This window comes from Papio anubis, chromosome 4 (genome assembly GCF_008728515.1).
Source record: "Papio anubis isolate 15944 chromosome 4, Panubis1.0, whole genome shotgun sequence".
NCBI lineage: Eukaryota > Metazoa > Chordata > Mammalia > Primates > Cercopithecidae > Papio > Papio anubis.
In genome coordinates this window covers 71,100,857-71,119,011 of record NC_044979.1, presented here as the reverse complement: position 1 = coordinate 71,119,011, position 18,155 = coordinate 71,100,857, and the positions used below count along the sequence as shown (strand labels likewise).

The following is an 18,155-nucleotide window of genomic DNA, read 5'->3' as shown; positions in this document are numbered from 1 at the left end:
ACTCTAAACTATCACTTATCCTGCTTCTAATAACTAATGTCTAAGACTTACACTTAAAAATTTTTCTGTAACACTGGTTATTAAACTCAGTAGACACTGAAATACATTTAATGACTGAACATAAATAATTATCAGGTTGTTGGAAACTGTATGATTATATCTTCTTCAAAGTGATCTCACATAGTACTTACAACTATTCCTACATTTCTATAACTACTCTGATGACAAGGTATTATTTTAAAATCAACACATAAATAGTTATTTAAGTTCAAATTGCTGCCCTACCTCATATGAAATTTCCTTTCTTTATACAACAGTTTATGACCAAACTGTTAACTTTGTGACATGAAGCCTTGCTATTCAAAGTGTGGTCTTAAGAGCAGTAGAGTTGGCATCATGTGGGAGCATGTTGGGTGTGCAAAATGCCATGTCATACCCCAGACTTGTGTTTTATTTTATTTTTTTAACTTTTGACTCATTTTATTGTTTTACAGTAATCAGATAGGAAATGAACTCTATTATATATTCCTTTTTAATCTTTTTAAAAAAATTATACTTTAAGTTCTGGGATACATGTGCAGGATGCACAGGTTTATTACATAGGTATACACGTGCCATCGTGGTTTCCTGCACCCATCAATCTGTCATCTACATTAGGTATTTCTCCTAATGCTATCCCCTCCTTAGCCCCTCACCACCTGAAAGGCCCCAGTGTCTGATGTTCCTCTCTCTCTGTCCATGTGTTCTCATTGTTCAGCTCCCACTTATGAGTGAGAACATGTGGTGTTTGGTTTTCTGTTCCCATGTTAGTTTGCTGAGAATGATGGTTTCCAGCTTCATCCATGTCCCTGCAAAGGACATGAACCCATCCTTTTTTATGGCTGCATAGTATTCCATGGTGTATATGTGCCACACTTTCTTTATCCAGTCTATCATTGATGGGCATTTGAGTTGGTTCCAAGTCTTTGCTATCGTGAACAGTGCTGCAATAAACATGTGTGTGCATGTGTCTTTATAGTAGAATGATTTATAATCCTTTGGGTATATACCCAGTAATGGCATTGCTGGGTCAAAAGGTATTTCTGGTTCTAGATCCTTGAGGAATCGCCACACTGTCTTCTACAATGGTTGAACTAATTTACACTCCCACCAACAGTGTAAAGGCGTTCCTATTTCTCCACATCCTCTCCAGCATCTGTTGTTTCCTCTTTAATGATCACCATTCTAACTGGCATGAGATGGTATCTCATTGTGGTTTTGATTTGCATTTCTCTAATGACCAGTGATGATGAGCTTTTCTTCATATGTTTGTTGGTCACACAAACCTCTTCTTTTGAGAAGTATCTGTTCGTATCCTTTGTCCACTTTTTGATGGGGCTGTTTTTTTCTTGTAAATTTGTTTAAGTTCTTCATAGATTCTGGATATTAGCCCTGTGTCAGACGGATAGACTGCAAAAATTCTCTCCCATTCGGTAGGTTGCCTGTTCATTCTGATGATAGTTTCTTTTGCTGTGCAGAAGCTCTTTCATTTAATTAGATCCCATTTGTCAATTTTGGCTTTTGTTGTCATTGCTTTGGTTTTTAAGTCATGAAGTCTTTGCCCATGCCTATGTCCTGAATGGTATTGTCTAGGTTTTCTTCTAGGGTTTTTATGGTTTTAGGTCTTAGTCTTTAATCTGTCTGGAGTTAATTTTTGTATAAGACTTGTGTTTTAACAAGATCCCTGGGTGATTCGCATGTGCATTGAAGTTTGAAATGCACTGGTCTAAAGCACTAACTTTCCTATTCTAAGTAGCTGAAGTTCAGGCATCATATCAGAGACTTCAAGTCCCCCAAATGACACTATGGGACATTCTTTCCTTTTGTTCAGTCAGCCTCTAGTTTAGCACCAGGAGGCTCTGGCTCTCTTATTATTGAGCCTACAACCACCCACAACCAGAAGAACATTAAGATTTAAAAACAGAGGCTGGTAAATATTTGTTTTAATCTTGTTTAATTTATCTAATAATTGAAATTAATATTTGGATTAATTTGCATCTATTTTTGTTTTCTTTTTTTTTTTGAGATGGAGTCTCGCTCTGTCACCGAGGCTGGAGTGCAGTGACAGGATCTTGGCTCACTGCAAGCTCCACCTCCCTAGTTCACACCATTCTCCTGCTTTGGCCTCCCAAGTAGCTGGGACTATAGGCACCCACCACCACGCCTGGCTTTGTTTGTTTGTTTGTTTGTATTTTTAGTAGAGATGGGCTTTCACTGTGTTAGCCAGGATGGTCTCGATCTCCTGACCTAGTGATCCGCCCGCCTCAGCCTCGCAAAGTGCTGGGATTACAGACGTGAGCCACCGCGCCTGGCCTGTTTTCTTTTTTAAAAAGTATTTTTATCTCTTTCAAATGTACATATGTCTCCTTAATTACACAGTAGATTCCTTGATGTCCAGTGCTGGTTTTACAATTGGATACTGGTGCTACACGTACACTAAGAGCTCACTAAATGTTGAATGGCAGTCTTTAATACTTCTCACCAACAAGACAAAACAGGCCCCAATGCTTTGGCAGTATAGTATCACAAGGGCTTCAGACTCACAGAAATCTGAGAGGAACTCCTTTTCAACCACTTAAGGTGTGACCATGATCAAGTTATTTAACCTCTCTTAAGGCTCAGTTTACACATCTGTAAAATGGAGAAAACAGAGCCTGTCCTGGGGAAGAGTGTAAGTATTAATGGTAAAAGGGCATTTAAAATACTTAGTACTGTCTAATTACAGAGGCCAACAAAATTAACTATTATTATTTATTATTGCGAACTGTAAGCTAGATCTCATTAGCTCTACAGAGAGCTAAAACCTATTGAATGTATCTTTTTCTAAAATCCTTCTAATCCTTTCCCCATTTACTACCTCCTCCTATAATTCTAAAACTCCTTTCTTTTGCAGTTTTCTTCTCTTTTTATTCATCCTGCATTTCTAAATTTCTAATAAACTTAAAAAGTGTATTATACAAATTTAGGCTCTGAGAGTAAAGTATCTCAAATACCATGATACATAGGGACATCTTATTTTTATACTCCATCAGATATCTAAAAGCATTTGCCTAGTTTCTGGGGAAAAAATGCTTAAGAGGTTATTTTCAATAAAAGACATTTTAACTCTACATTCCTGTCTCTCAGTCTTCAGTTACCGGCAGGTGAATGGGTTTTGATAAAGTACTTGTTACTGTTATTAGGGTCAGCTGTCAGTTTAACCACTTACTCATTGACTGCTTCTCTCCTTATCTGTAAAAAACATTAGTCAGTTGACAGATGCCCTCTAAAGTTTCTCATAGTTTTGAACAACTCTGATTCTGAGTAAAAGGTAGACAGTTATTAGATACTTAATTCAAGATAGCAGTGCTATATTATATTCAAAAGATAATAAAAATATAAAATCAGTAAGGTTAATCAACTATCCACAGTCAACTATCATTGCTTTGGGTACAGTTTAGAAGGTCTGTCTTTTTAGGTAACATATAATTACTTTACTCAGTTTAAGGGAAATCTTTAAATGTTAACTCTTTGAAACACAGAAATAGTTACATATAAACAAAAGTGCTCCCCACCTCCCACAAAAAAATCAAAAATCAAAATAAATAAGAGCCTCTCAGATAAACATTACTCAGTATTATGTGATAGTGAGAAAATAATCCTTCTTATGGAAATGATTTCAACTATAGTCACTTACATAGATGCCTTTTTTCTCCTCTAATCTACAAGTTTTCTGAGCTACAGTTTTAGCTGATATCGAAATCATTCTTATATTTTTCAAAGCAGCTTAAGTTCATAACTATTTGTTAAAATATAGTAAGTGTCCTGAGAATATTAGAGACAAAAATGTAATTTAAAAAATTTTAAACATTTTAAATGATAAGATATAGCTAGACAATGTAGAGTAGGATATGTTTTTAAAAAACTATTTGTAGACAAAGGCTTAAGTAAGTTATACATTAGGAAGCTGAAGTTACCACTGTTCTGAAAGTAAAGTTTTAGTTTTTTGGAAGAAGGGGCAGAGAAAGGAGAACTTTATATAATTGTTTTACTATTAAAGAAATTTACTATTACTCTTTTGTTTTAAGAACATATTCTGTATATTGTAAAATAGCACTATAATCTCCCGGGGCAATATAATAATAATAAAAAAAACCACACAGCAAAGCAGCAATAATTCAGTATCTATTCTATGGTTATGAGAAAACGGATATTGCCTTTTGTCCTAACACTACTATGTCTCTCCACCCTCTACATGCCTGCTAAGTTGGCCTTCTTCCTGTTCCTCCGAACTTCGTCCTGCTTCGAGGCCTTTACACTGGCTATTCCATCTGGAGCACTCTTCTTTCCCATCAGCTTACTCACATGTTTATTGCCTTGTTCAAGGTCAGTTTTGGCACTGAGCTGACAAACAGCCTCGACTGTGGTTTTAGATCATAAACTCCATTCAGTTCAAATAATATTTTCAAGGTAACTGATTTAAAATAATTCAAACCACACTGTGTCATTTAAAAATAAACTCCTTACCTCTTTTTCCTTTCTGTCTATGGCATCTCGCTCAGCCTGCAGTTGTACTTCTAGGGACAATTCTGGTTTAGCTTCTACAGCTCCAAACTGTTTTCGGTCCTCTACCTTTAAATATGTAAAAATTTTCTCAAAATTTCATAAACTAAATCCTGATTATCTAGTTTTTTTTTTTTTTTTTTGAGAAGCAGCAATCCTGTTTCTCCAATTAGAAGTAGAAAGTGTACTTCTAATTAGCGAATAATTAAAAAGTTCGTCAGGCACAGTGGCTCAAGCCTGTAATCCTGGCACTTGGGAAGCTGAGGCAGGTGGATTACCTGAGGTTGGGAGTTTGAGGCCAGCCTGACCAAAATGGAGAAACCCCATCTCTACTAAAAATACAAAATCAGCTGGGTGTGGTGGCTCATGCCTGTAATCCCAGCAACTTGGGAGGCTGAGGCAGAACAATCGCTTGAACTGAGGAGGCGGAGGTAATGGTGAGCTGAGGTTGCACCATTGCACTCCACACTGGGCAACAAGAGCGAAACTAGGTCTCAAAAAAACAAAACAACAACAACAACAACAAAAAACTCTTCCCTTCTCAGGACTGACATGCAAGCAACATTTGGAAATAAGAACAAACAGAAATGGTTATGATGTCAACAGAGACATAAACATATTATGTAATAATACCTATAAGAAGTTGACAAATTAATTTAAGAGCATTCTTCATTAAAACACTTAATAAAGTTAGCCCAAATAAAATGCCACACCTTTTGAAAAGTATCTGCACTCACAAGTAGCGCCTGCTCCAGTTCTCTTACTCTGAACTCCAGTTTCTCTATTTCTTCATTCCTTTCCTGTATATCCCTTTGAAGCTGCTCTTTAGAGAGCAAAAGCTCACTGCATTTGTCTGTTTTTTCCTTCAGATGATTTGTTAACTGTTCAACCTGAAATATAAGAGGCAAAAAATTTAATTAAAAAAAATGTCAGCAAGCTAGTTAGTATACGTTGAGTTACCTCTCATTTTGGATATCTACAATCCAAAATGCTACAAAATCTGAAACTTTTTTGTTTGTCTGTTTAACAAATGGAGTCTTATTATGTTGCCCAGGCTGGAATGCAGTGGCTATTTACAGGCACGATCATCATGCACTACAGCCTCAAACTCCTGGGCTCAAGCAATCTTGCATCAGCCTCCTGAGTAGCTGGGACTACAGATGCACACCAACAAGCCTAGGTCAAAATCTGAAACATTTTGAGCACTGATATCATGCTCAAAGGAAATGCTCATTGGAGCATTTCACATTTCAAATTAGGCTGCTGGATAGGTAAGAATAATGCAAACATTACAAAATTCAAAATATCTGAAATCTGAAACACTTCTCTCAAGCATTTTAAAGAATACTCAATGCATATAAAACATATCTTCATTTCAAAAATTTTTTTTCCAAAAAGCATTTTTAAATGTTATGCTAATTTCACTTTGTATAAAGATAGCAACTGTTGGCTTCAACAAAGGTGACATTTTACAAGTTGAAAAAATTAAGCAACGCTAGTAGATCACAAATAATATTGCTTTCAAGTAATCCTTTAAAAAAAAGTTCTTTCTCTTACGACTAAGACTTTCTCCACCTAGGAAGAGGGGAAAAACGCATTTTTCATAAGGCTGAATTATCTAATGGCACAACCACACTAAATCCTAATAAAGATGACAAATTTGCAGAGTACTGATTTACTCTTGTATGAGATAAAATGACCTAAATAAATCTTTTATGGACTATATTTTGAAAACAGTCATTGGGAAAGCTTTTTCAATCTATACATTCCATCAGCCCAGGAAAGAGACAAGGATGAAGGGGAGTGAGAGGGATCTGCGCACCTTGAGGGTTTCCCTAAGTGTTTCTAGTCTTCGTTTCTCCTTTAACCAAAATAATGATGTGTGCCAAGACCTATTCCCTAAGAATAATATGGAGATCCCTTCAAGTGAATGGTTCTGTGACAGAAGAATACAGGAAGGATTAGTAGTACTGTAAGGAAAGTGAGGAAGGAAAGCTTACTTTAAAAAAAGCAACATGTGATGGTAAGAAAGTAAAATTCTACCTTTTCTTTTCAGTGAAATATTCTGAGGAAATTATCTAAAAAACGACAGTTATTTCTCAGAACACTAAAAGAATGTAAGCTTAACTATAATTTCAGGTTCAAGGATGATAGCAATAAAGCCACTGATACGTGCAGTTGGTTTTAAAGAGAAAAAGAAAAAAAAGGAAAAAAACAAGTTGCTGAGGAGAAACTTTAATAAGTTGATTAAGATTTGGAGTAAGGTAAAAAAAAAAAGGCAACAATGTAGGTACAATAAAATGGTGCAACAGTTAGAAAAAAAAAAAAATCAAACATGCACATCTTTGTTAGTTTCTTAAAAGTTTCATGAGTGAAGCAGGCCAACCTTTCAAGTAAAAGAAAACGACATAATAGGAAATGACAGGTTAAATATTCTTTGAACTACAATAAATGACTACTTTTTTTTTTTTTAAGACGCAGTCTCACTCTGTCGCCCAGGCTGCAAGCTCCGCCTCCCGGGTTCACGCCATTCTCCTGCCTCAGCCTCCCGAGTAGCTGGGACTACAGGCGCCTGCCACCGTGCCCGGCTTATTTTTTGTATTTTTTTATTACAGACGGGGTTTCACCGTGTTAGCCAGGATGGTCTCGATTTCCTGACCTTGTGATCCGCCCGCCTCGTCCTTCCAAAGTGTTGGGATTACAGGCTTGAGCCACCGCGCCCGGTCCCTAAATGACTATTTTTTAAAAGCCGAAAATATGTTTGTCAGAAATGGGGCAATAACTAGAAACTGTGGAGACTGATAACTTTTGTACTACTCTAGTAGATAACATTTTATTACAAGGAGTTTATAGGCACTCTGTACTTCTTTGGTTTTCTTTTAAGAGAAATGAAATCCACTAAACTGTTCAGAAATTACATTCAAAATAAAAATTGTTTTCAGAAATAATACTAAAGTGTTCACTATGTGCCAGCTCAACACTCCTATGATGTGGGTGCTATTATGATCTCTATTTTAGAAATGAATTAACAGAGATTTCAGAGGTTAACTGACGTAGTTATTGTCATTACCTAGTAAATGGCAGAGCCATGATACAAACTGGGATTGCCTTACGCTAAACACAATGTCTTTATCACCATGATAAGCCATCTTTAGGTATTCATACAATGAATCCTCTCTCATTTATGTAGCATTCATTTGGTAAATGTGGAGTTTTGACTATGTTTCTATGAGGAAAATAGGTAGTTGGGGTGAAAAAGGAGAAGCAGGAGACTGGTTAAGAGGCTACCACAGGGATCCAGGCAAACAAATGACAACTGGGATTTAGGAGGATGAACAAAAGTGCAAAGAACAGAAAGATGTAGTGCAATCTGACCCATCAATGTGTTGGAAGTAGGGGTTGAGAAAAAGAGGGGAATCAAGGCTGATTCTAGTTCTCAGCAATGGGGCAGGTTAGAAGGAACAGAATTTACTGAGATGAAGAAGGAAAATGTTTTATGCTTGTCTTTCTCTGGTTGTGGCTAATCAGGAATCAAGACTCTCTTTTGGACATGTTAATTTTGAGACATCTAAGCAGAGACAGAGTAGGCACTGGATATCCAATTCTGGAGCTTAACAGAGATGTCACAGATGAAAATACAGACGTGGAGTCATTTATATACGACTGCCTGGGAAGAGGCTACAAATAGGAAATAAGAAGAGGCCCAAGTGTAAGTTTTGGGGCACTCCATCATTTATGTTGGGTAGGAAAAGGAGAAACAAAGACTAGAGGAGAGAGACCAGCAGAGTAGGTGTGTCACAGAAACCAAGAGAAGGAAGTATTTATGGCAGAAGGCTGCAATAAATGCCTCCGAATGGTTGAGTAGGATGGAGACAGAGTTGGATATTAGCTATAGCCGTCAGGCTCTGGGTCACCTTCACAAGAACAATTTAAATGGAGTAGAAAGTATAACCCTACTGAGAAACAAGGGTTGGATACTTCACTGGAGTGGACTAATAACAGAATAGGAAATGGGAAAGTAAAGAGTGAACAGAGATAACTCTTTTGGTCACTTTTGTTAGGAATGGGAATAAAGAAATTGTAAAACAGAGTTTATTTAATTGGGAAAGACATAAGCAGATGGAAATTATTCCAAATTTCAACACCAACAATTTTTAGGGTTAATTACCTTCTCTTGCTTAAGTAATATTAAGTTTTCTGATTTTGAAGATTTACATACAACAGAAAGAATCCACTTTTAAGTTTTTAATGATATGCATCTTATTTTACACTTGATACAAATTACTGTAAAGTGGGCAATGTCAGTAAAGTTCTTACCTCTCTAGTTTGATGTTCACTGATAGGCTGGAATCGAGGAACAACCTTAAGTTGCTGTTCTAGTTTCTGTATTTCCTGTTGGAATACGTCTCTCTCATGTTCTCTATCAATGGCTTGCTCCTAAAAGTTTAATAATAATAATAATGACAGTAGCTGAAGAAACAGTATTTAGTGAAGCTATTATTTCTTACTTCCCCTTTAGATACATGTTAGTTTTGTTTGAAGACAAAGGACTGATGACCATGGAATATCCCAAACCACAAAAATTTTAAAAGATAACATTTAATTTTAATTTTAATTAATTAATTCATTTTTTGAGATGGAGTCTCGCTCTGCCGCCCAGGCTGGAGTGCAGTGGTGCAAACTTGGCTCACTGAAAGCTCCGCCTCCCGGGTTCACGCCATTCTCCTGCCTCAGCCTCCTGATGGCACCTGCCATCACGCCCGGCTAATTTTTTTTTGTATTTTTTAGTAGAGACGGGGTTTCACCGTGTTAGACAGGATGGTCTCAATCTCCTGACCTCATGATCCGCCTGCCTCGGCCTCCCAAAGTGCTGGGATTACAGATGTGAGCCACCGCACCCAGCCAACATTTTATTTTTTATATGCCATATAACCTATTTGGGCTCCTCAACAAAACTTCAAGTATTAGTATCTAAATATTATTTGAAGTACATTTCTTTTTTTATTCAAGTAATATTAAATACAGGATGAAAAAATATTCACCTTAAAATGAATTTCCTGTTTTGGAACAAAGGAGGAATTCCACTGTTAGTTTAGCCATTAAACAAAATAAATAAAACAAATTGTTTGGAAAATCAGTTTCTTGAATCCTAATCTAGGTTTTATGCCTAAAGTTATCAAATGAGTAAGAATCTGATTCTCTGATCTATGAAGAGAATATCAGGTTTAAGTGAAATCTCAAAGGAAAAAAAAATGTGAAATTAGAGATTTAACATCTTTTTGGAAGAGAGTAATGGCAGCATGACCACTGTTCCAGGCCCATTTCCAAGGCCACACTGTTACCTGTGTGTATCTTTTAGAGGTGAAACAGTGGTGGCCCATTATCTCTTTGCCTGTCTTACCCTGTGGTTAAATAAAAAACTAGAATAAGCTTCTGATCTGAATTTGGAAACGTAAACTAGTGGGGCTTATTCATAATTTTTATTATGTATAATTCAATACATAATAAAATGTACTGATTTTAATTCTGAGTGCTGTATAATAAAAATTAATGATTGGAATAGTACTTTTTGATCAATTAGCAGAATCGACACCTAATAAAACATTGAAAAACTAATTCAACAGTCTTTTCATGATTTAAAATTCATAGCCTAGTATACTAGCAAAGAACATTCTACTGAGAAAAATCAATATTCAACTTGAGAATACTTACATCTAAAAATTTTCTCATTTTTTCTAACTGCTTTTCCAATGCTTGGTTTTGCTGTCTTAAATCCATTAGTTCAGCATTTTTTTCTTGTTCCAGCTCTATAAACCTACTGACTTGTTCTTCCACATCTATTTCTAGAGCTTTCACTTGTTTTTGAAGGTCATCACGTACTTTTTCAGCTTGACACTGTACTTCTAGTTTTTCCTTCATTAATTTTTCTGTCTCCTGTAGTAATTCTGTACATTAATACAAAGTATACTGAATTAAATCATAATTAATGATGTTATGATAATGAAATCCCTGATAACTATGTCCAAATTTTACCTTCATGAAATAAAAGGCTGAGAATAATTTTAAATACACATGAAAGTAAATATTCTCTTATGAAAATATCAAAATTATATTAAAATACTTCTATATAAACAAGCTATTAATAAAATTACGCAGAATTAACAAAAATATGTCCTGTCACTAAAAATAATATTTTTTGTGAAAACAACATAGCAAATGACCAAAAAAAATCTATTTTTACTATTGGGCAAAGAACAAAGTCCAATTAAATTCAAGCACAGAAAAAAACTCACCGCTTTCTTCACCTCAGGCAAAAAGCAATTCATTCCAAACCCATAAAGTCAATTTTATTTGCATACACAAAAAACATGAAGATCAAACACTGTAAATCTTTAACCAAGGCAAGTCTAAGAGTTACAGAAATACAAATACAGCTATAATTGAAATTTCCTGTTAGTCTTACTCCTTATTAGATCCATATTCCTGAGTTGCTTTTGCATGGTCACATGTATGTGGATCAAGGGAAAACTGACATTTATGAGAGGCAGTATGGTGTAGTGCTTAAGAACAGACTGTAGGCTCAACCTAGCTCAGCAACTTACCTCCCATGTGACAATTATGATGACGTCCTTTAGTTTCCTTACATGTAAACTGAGAATAATATTATTACTGATTTCTTAAGAGTTATTTTGGCATTAAATGAGTGAATATATGTAAAGAAGAGTGTCTGAGGTATGGTAAGCACTATGTGTTAGCTATTATTATTAATATAACAGTGTATATAGTAAAAATAAAACAATCTTCTAATGAAGAAAATGGAAAGAACATATCCCTAGGGTCTTTAAATTAACTGGTATGCCAACATTGTACTCAGGACTAGGAATCTCTAGAAAACAGCTTTCCTTTTAAAACAATACTAATATTAGATGTTAATACAAAAATAAATCAACCAAAAAGTCTCTTATTAAATTTTATTGATCTTTTGCTACCATCATCTTACATACTTCCTGATTTAGAAGGAACATTTTAAAAACTCATAGATTGAAAGAGTTTAATATATTTATTAAATGTTTTCTTAAAAAAATCAAACTGGCTGGGTACAGTGGCTCACGCCTGTAATCCCAGCACTTTGGGAGGCCGAGGTGGGTGGATCACCTGAGGCCAGGAGATCGAGACCAGCCTGGCCAACATGGTGAAACCCCATCTCCACTAAAAGTACAAAAAATTAGCCAGCTGTAGTGGCTCCCGCCTATAGTCTCAGTTACTCAGGAGGCTGAGGTGGAAGTGAGCTGAGATCACACCACTGCACTCTAGCCTGGGCGACTGAGCAAGACTCCATCTCAAAAACAAACAAACAAACAAAAAAAATCAAAATGGTTTTAAGCTCTATGCAAAAACAGACATCATAAGATGATGGTCAGTATGAATCTCAGATGTTAATTTCAATGAAAATTTGTACTTTTAGCATAAGAAAAGTTTTTTTGTTGTTGTTAAAAACTTTAAGTATGAAACAACAGCAACACTGCAAAACTAGAGATGTTAGTTGGTTGAAAATCCAGAGGTCACCCACATTTTGGAGTTTCAAGTCTACCACCCAAACACTGGCCATGCAATTGTATACACACACCTGCTCCCGCTGCTGCATCGACTGCAGCATCTACTAGTCCTAGGAGAATAGAGAAAAACAACAAAAAAAGACACAACAAAAGTATAATTTATATGTCTCCCACTTCCTAAAATGGGATAATGCACATGCACACACACGTATCAAAAGCAAGAGTTGAAGACACTGATAATCACTGGTAATATTTGGAGAAGTTCCAGTATTTCTTGAATATTTTGCATGACATATACTTTCCACATTAAAAATTCCAAACTAAACCTGTTCAATTAATTTGAGCAGCCGGAAGAAACTTAACTATATTACAAAAATGTATGCTGTATTTCTAAACTGATAAAATGAAATAAGTGAAAAATTAAAACATTTAAAAATCCAACTGCATGTGTAACATAAAAGAGGACATGGTAAACAGGATTTAAAGTTCCATCGTTACAAAGACTGACATTTACTGCTAAACAAACTTTCACTTCAAGATATTACTTAATTTCTTATTTAATGAAAAATGAAAGGTTACTTATACATTTAAGTATTATTTGAATTCCTACTTAGATTAAACTAGATGTCAGCCTACCAGCCACTGACCTTTTTAAATCTACTCTGCTTGCAAGTCAAAAATCCCCTCCACCTGCTCATTACTAGTGCCAGATCAGTGCTTTTAGATATTTAATCCAAGTATACATTTTTGCTGCTTCTCTGCTATTAGAACTAAACCTTATACAATTTAAAAAATATCCTGCCTCATTATTTGCAGCTTTCTCTTGAAGCAGAAGTCTGAGGATAAATGAAGAACTATCTTTTCCTGTTAACATCTGCCTAAGGAAAAATAAAAAGACAAAGAAAAAAAAAAACAAACCTAATTCCACATGATTGGCTAATGAGACATTTATCTATAAGGTAGATTTCTTAAAATTTCTCAAATCTCTATAAAATATATGAATAATGGCACTGAAAGAGGAAAAAAGCCACTTTAAGCCTTTGAAGAATATAAATAAAATCAGTGGAATGTTTCATACAAATTCAGAAAATACATACGTTGTTCAACTGGGCCTGCCTCTGCTTTCATAGCTTCCTTTTGTCTGGACAGTAATTCTCTTTCTTCTTGGATCTGCTGTTGCTCTGCCTCCAATTCTTGCAATCTGTTACTTGCACATAACAACTCCTGCTCAAGACGATCTATTATATCAGTTTTTTCCTGAATTTGCCTTTCAAAAAGAGTTTTTTCATCTGCATAGCCATCAATGACACCTATAAAATAAAATTAACAGAAAATAGAACTATTATTCATTTCAGATTCAACCACTAGGTTTTAATATAAACAACAAAAGGTGTACTGTTAGCAAAACTTTCCATCATTCCAACCTATTAAAAGTCTTGAATGAATTTGCTGCTCATCACAACAACTATCAACCTTTAATAGGGTATGGTCAATGCAGACATCTTGTTGTTTACCATTGTGCATAAACATGAAATTTCTCTGAATTTTCTAATACTTTGCTATACTAAAGTATCACATCACGTAGGTGTAACTCACTTTATTAAACAGATATAAACAATAAGTTTCTGAAAAGCTTAATACAAATTAGATGCTTGTGAAATGAATCACATTTTGAAAATTAGAAAGTTGGTATTTTAAGTAATTTTAGAAGGCCAACACCCGTAACAGCAGAGAAGAATTAAAAAGAGCATAGGGCTTTAGAGATTCAAAGCCTGGAATCACCATTTAATGGTAATGGTGCCCTTTAACAATTTAATAACATCTTTAAGCTTCAGTTTCCTCATCTTTAAATTACAAAGGTTGTCTTAAGATGGTGTGATTATGGTAACAAGTCACCACCATCCTTTTTGGTATTTTCTGAAATTATTAATATTTTCTGTAACTCTATAAATTCTTTTTATAATTAAATATATATATATATATAGTTTTAAAAATTGCTTGGAGGAACTTTGAAGATAAACCACAAGTACTTTTTAATGGTCACTCTAAATTGGATTGACGGCTTCCAAACCTGGCTGTGCATCAAAAGTCTCTATTTTAAGACTGAAATTTCTGTACCCTTAGTTGTCAATGGCAAATTGCTCACCCTCAGCCTTACTGAGCTCCACAGCTAGCTGTTCTCTGGCCCTGGACTCCTCATGAAGGCGCTCTCGAAGGTCCTCTTGGCACTTAAGGGACTCTGTTGCTTCTTGTTTCTGTCTAAACGACTCACGCATCAACTCTGTCTGTGTAACTTTCGCATGTTCAAGCTAAACAAAGAGGGAAACAATACATAAAAGAAAATAAAGTGTGGAAATACTAGTTTCATTCCCCATTAAAGCTGGAAAAAAGGGGGATTTTAAAATAAAGAGATACTACTGAATTGTAGTCATATAGATATTACCAGTGCATGCTAAGATTAGCAGGCAGGATAAATCAGAGGAGACATGTATATTGGCTGTGCACAACTTTCTGTAAAGTGACATATTCTAGCTTTACTGAACAAAAGAATATGCTTCTTTTGGATATAAGCCACTTTAAATCAATGGCTGTGTAGTTTATCATATAAAAGAAGATATAAAATTAACAAAGCACAGGCATTTACTGTGTTTGCCAAAGAATTTTATGTAGCTATATGGTCTATGATAAACTTTTTTACATTTAGTATTTATGGATTGTGACTCCTACAGTATCTGTTGTATACTGTGGGGGACTAATAATACATGATTAATACAGTGGCATCAATTAACAAAACCATAGTGGCACAACAAAATGAAATTATATTTATAATCCATGTACTTAACTAAAAGCTTTGTATTTCTGTCCATTTGTGAAACATCTAAAGCTCCTATGAATATTCAGCTTATTTTCAAAACCTTACAATACACAGACATTAACCATAAACACAGATTCCTTAAAATACTACCCATAGCACATACTGACTATATTCTTAAACAATTTTTTAAGATGATAGGAGGCTTAAGGCCAAAGCTCTCTTGATCACTGCTACTAAATGAGCTCTGTGAAATTGCAGAAAACTACTGTCTCTGCCTTAGTTTTCTGAGCTTTTGAATATTAGTACCTGCTTATCTGTTATTACTGAAACAATTACATGGGAAAAAATTGAACTCAAATGTTTCTAGTATTTAGTCCAAAAATTTTAACAAAAAACCATCACATATATTAATAACAGGCTCACAGTAAAGTCATAAGAATTTGTAAATTTATATATAAAGTACTTTGTGCATTAAAAAGATATTACTACATTTTAAGCTTAAAATATGATCAAATGTAGTGGTTTCTAATTTATAGACACATATCGAAAATGTATTACAAAATCATGATAATATTAAATAATACTTTATTGTTAAAGACTTCTGCTTTTCACATCCGAGCAGCATTTGTCATAGCAAATGGATTTTAGAGTAACTATAGTTTTTGATGGCCACTCTAAATCAATTTCCAAAATATCCAGTATACGATTATTCTTGTTTTAATAGGATATTTCAAATATCACTTATAACGTGTTTAAAATTAATATGAATACACATTTAAGACTCATAATAGAAAATTAATCCTACATTCTAAATTATAAATTATTTCCTAAAATACCCATAATATGTTATCTCAAAAGGAGTATTTTTACTTTTAGTTGGCAAGAGTTTTTCCTTTAAGTGTGGATAACTAATATCATTAATTTTTATTATAAAGACACATAATAAAGTATGAACTAATTTATATACAACTACTTCCTGAATTTACAGTCACAATCCATATTTTAAAAACATATCAATTGCTTTTATATACATGTATGTCATTTTTTTCTGTTCATTACATAATGACTATCTAGTAAATACACATGACTAAAAAGGATATGCATTTTTTTTCCTTTTTCAAATTTACTATAGGGATACAACAAAGGATTTACAACAAAATAAATGCTTGCTTTAGGTAAGTAAATTAAATAAGTCTTTGTTTCCATGTTCTACTTCTTGACAAGATTTAACCAGGCTTATAATCCATTTAAATATTTATCATAAAACCACAAGAAAAAACTTCAGTTTTATAAAATAAAAGAAAAAAGTTGGAACAATCAAATATAGTAAATCTAGCAAAAAAATTTCATTTATTACAGCAGATGAGATTGATACTTTATTGGGAGATAAGAGACACCCTTCAAATGTTCATCCAAATACTTAATAAAGAATCTTCTTCCATTCAGAGTATGTTTATTTCTAATATCTATAACAATATGAAGTATATAAAATTTAATATTCAATATTTCCAAAATATTTAAGAAACTTTTAATTACATTAAAAGTACATGTAAAGTATCAGTTAATATTCTGTCACTTTAATATAAAAGTTGCAAAAGAGGTAACAAAACTATTCTGAAAACCATTTGGCTTGTTAAATATTAACTAGTACAGGATAAAGCTATGAAAGTCATAAAAAGTGCTGAATAAGTTTTAGTTATACTGAATAACTTGTAGTGAACCTGAAATACTAAATATTCAAGCCTCTTTATGCTAAACACTTATCCTTAACAATGTTTATAAAATATATTTCATATAAAAAGCAGAAAGGGGTCTTGTTCCACAAGATTAGGAGGCATATTAAAAACAAAAAGTAAGTTCCTTAGGTTGTTAAGAATATTAAGATTAGAACCCAAGCTTCCTTATTTTCCTTGTCTGGAACATCCAATATATCATGACTGTAAATATTTCCTAATTGCTCAATGACAATTCACTTAGCTGTTTTATAAGTATCACAATACCCAGTCTCTCAAATATAATAATTATTCCATTCTTATTCAGGATGGGCATCACAAACATACAAAAGCAAGAATCTTAAGGAAAAGCAAGATCTTTTTAAACAACCTGCCTGGCATTGGAGAAATGTAATATTATCTCATTCTGCTTTCTGTAATTAAAAACATAGCCAAGTTGGAACTCAGACCAAATTTAGCCCTTAAATACATCTAGGATGAATGAATAGTAACACATCAAACAAGGTTCTATCCCATTTAGCATTAATATAGACACTGAAAATTTAATTTCTCATTATAGTGTTTAAATGAATATTTTTTATACTTACTGAATAAGGAGGGGTAGGCAGTGAAATTTTAGAAATAAGCTTTAATATATGTCCGTTTCTTTTATGAATAATATGGAAAATAGAAGTATTAACAATTACTGAGTTATTTTCATCCAAATGTTCACATAGAGGAAAAGGATGTGGTAAAGGCACGCGAGACTCAACCTCATAAATGTCTTCATCTTGCTCTTCTAACCATGAGCCACTGAGTTTGACAGTTGCCAAATAGGTGCTATAAGAATCCATCTCAGAAGATATAGCTGCCAAGCTTCCTAATTTGCTTTATCAGTTTTCTAGTACATTAAAAAGTTCTTTTTAGTTTATCAAGATCTATCATAGCAGTATAAAAATTTCCTTTTTTAGCACTACCAAATAAACATTATAAAATTAATTCATACAACTGCACAATAAAAGGAAGGGAAAGTCCAGGAAAAAAACTAAAAATCTAAAAAAACTTAGGTCTCTTATCAATCTTCATCCCCCCTCAAAAAAACCCAAACTAAAACAAAAACCAAAAAAAACAAAAAACAAAAAGCAAGCAAACAAAAACACCTTTTCAACTAGCATAACTAAGTCCTTGAAGAGAAGAATAAAAATATAAACATCTAATTAGATGAGCAATAAAACTGCTTTTAGTATCAACGATGTCTGTAGTAATAAGTAAGCCTTCAAAGCAGAACCTGGCAGGGAAGGTCAAGTTTGAAATCTCCATAGTAGCAGTCTTGAGAAATCCAGTTGCAACATTATTTCCCTTGCTCTTGCTGCTTCATTCTATTCAAAAGGAAAAGCTCTTTTGAACTGAGCTATTCAAGTAGCCTCTCATGCTGAGCCAAAGGATTCTAGTCAGTGTCCCCTGAGGAAAAGGTCAGAACAGAGGGTGTGG

General features: G+C 34.1%; 1 protein-coding gene across 16 annotated transcripts in view; it reads right to left on the bottom strand.

Moving 5' to 3' along the window:
• Nucleotides 1-18,155, bottom strand: part of AKAP9 (A-kinase anchoring protein 9) — a 172,210-nt gene that overhangs the window by 36,268 nt on the left and 117,787 nt on the right. For 9 of the 16 annotated variants that reach the window (XM_021936074.2, XM_021936072.2, XM_021936080.2 and 6 more), the window contains 7 exons: nt 14,284-14,446; nt 13,235-13,447; nt 12,209-12,247; nt 10,294-10,526; nt 8,899-9,018; nt 5,295-5,471; nt 4,546-4,650 (listed from right to left, as the gene is read on the bottom strand). In XM_021936074.2, the coding sequence (XP_021791766.2) occupies nt 4,546-4,650; nt 5,295-5,471; nt 8,899-9,018; nt 10,294-10,526; nt 12,209-12,247; nt 13,235-13,447; nt 14,284-14,446 (1,050 nt within the window). The remainder of the gene's footprint in view (nt 1-4,545; nt 4,651-5,294; nt 5,472-8,898; nt 9,019-10,293; nt 10,527-12,208; nt 12,248-13,234; nt 13,448-14,283; nt 14,447-18,155) is intronic. The other 7 variants (XM_021936076.2, XM_021936073.2, XM_021936079.2 and 4 more) reach the window with 3 other exon arrangements.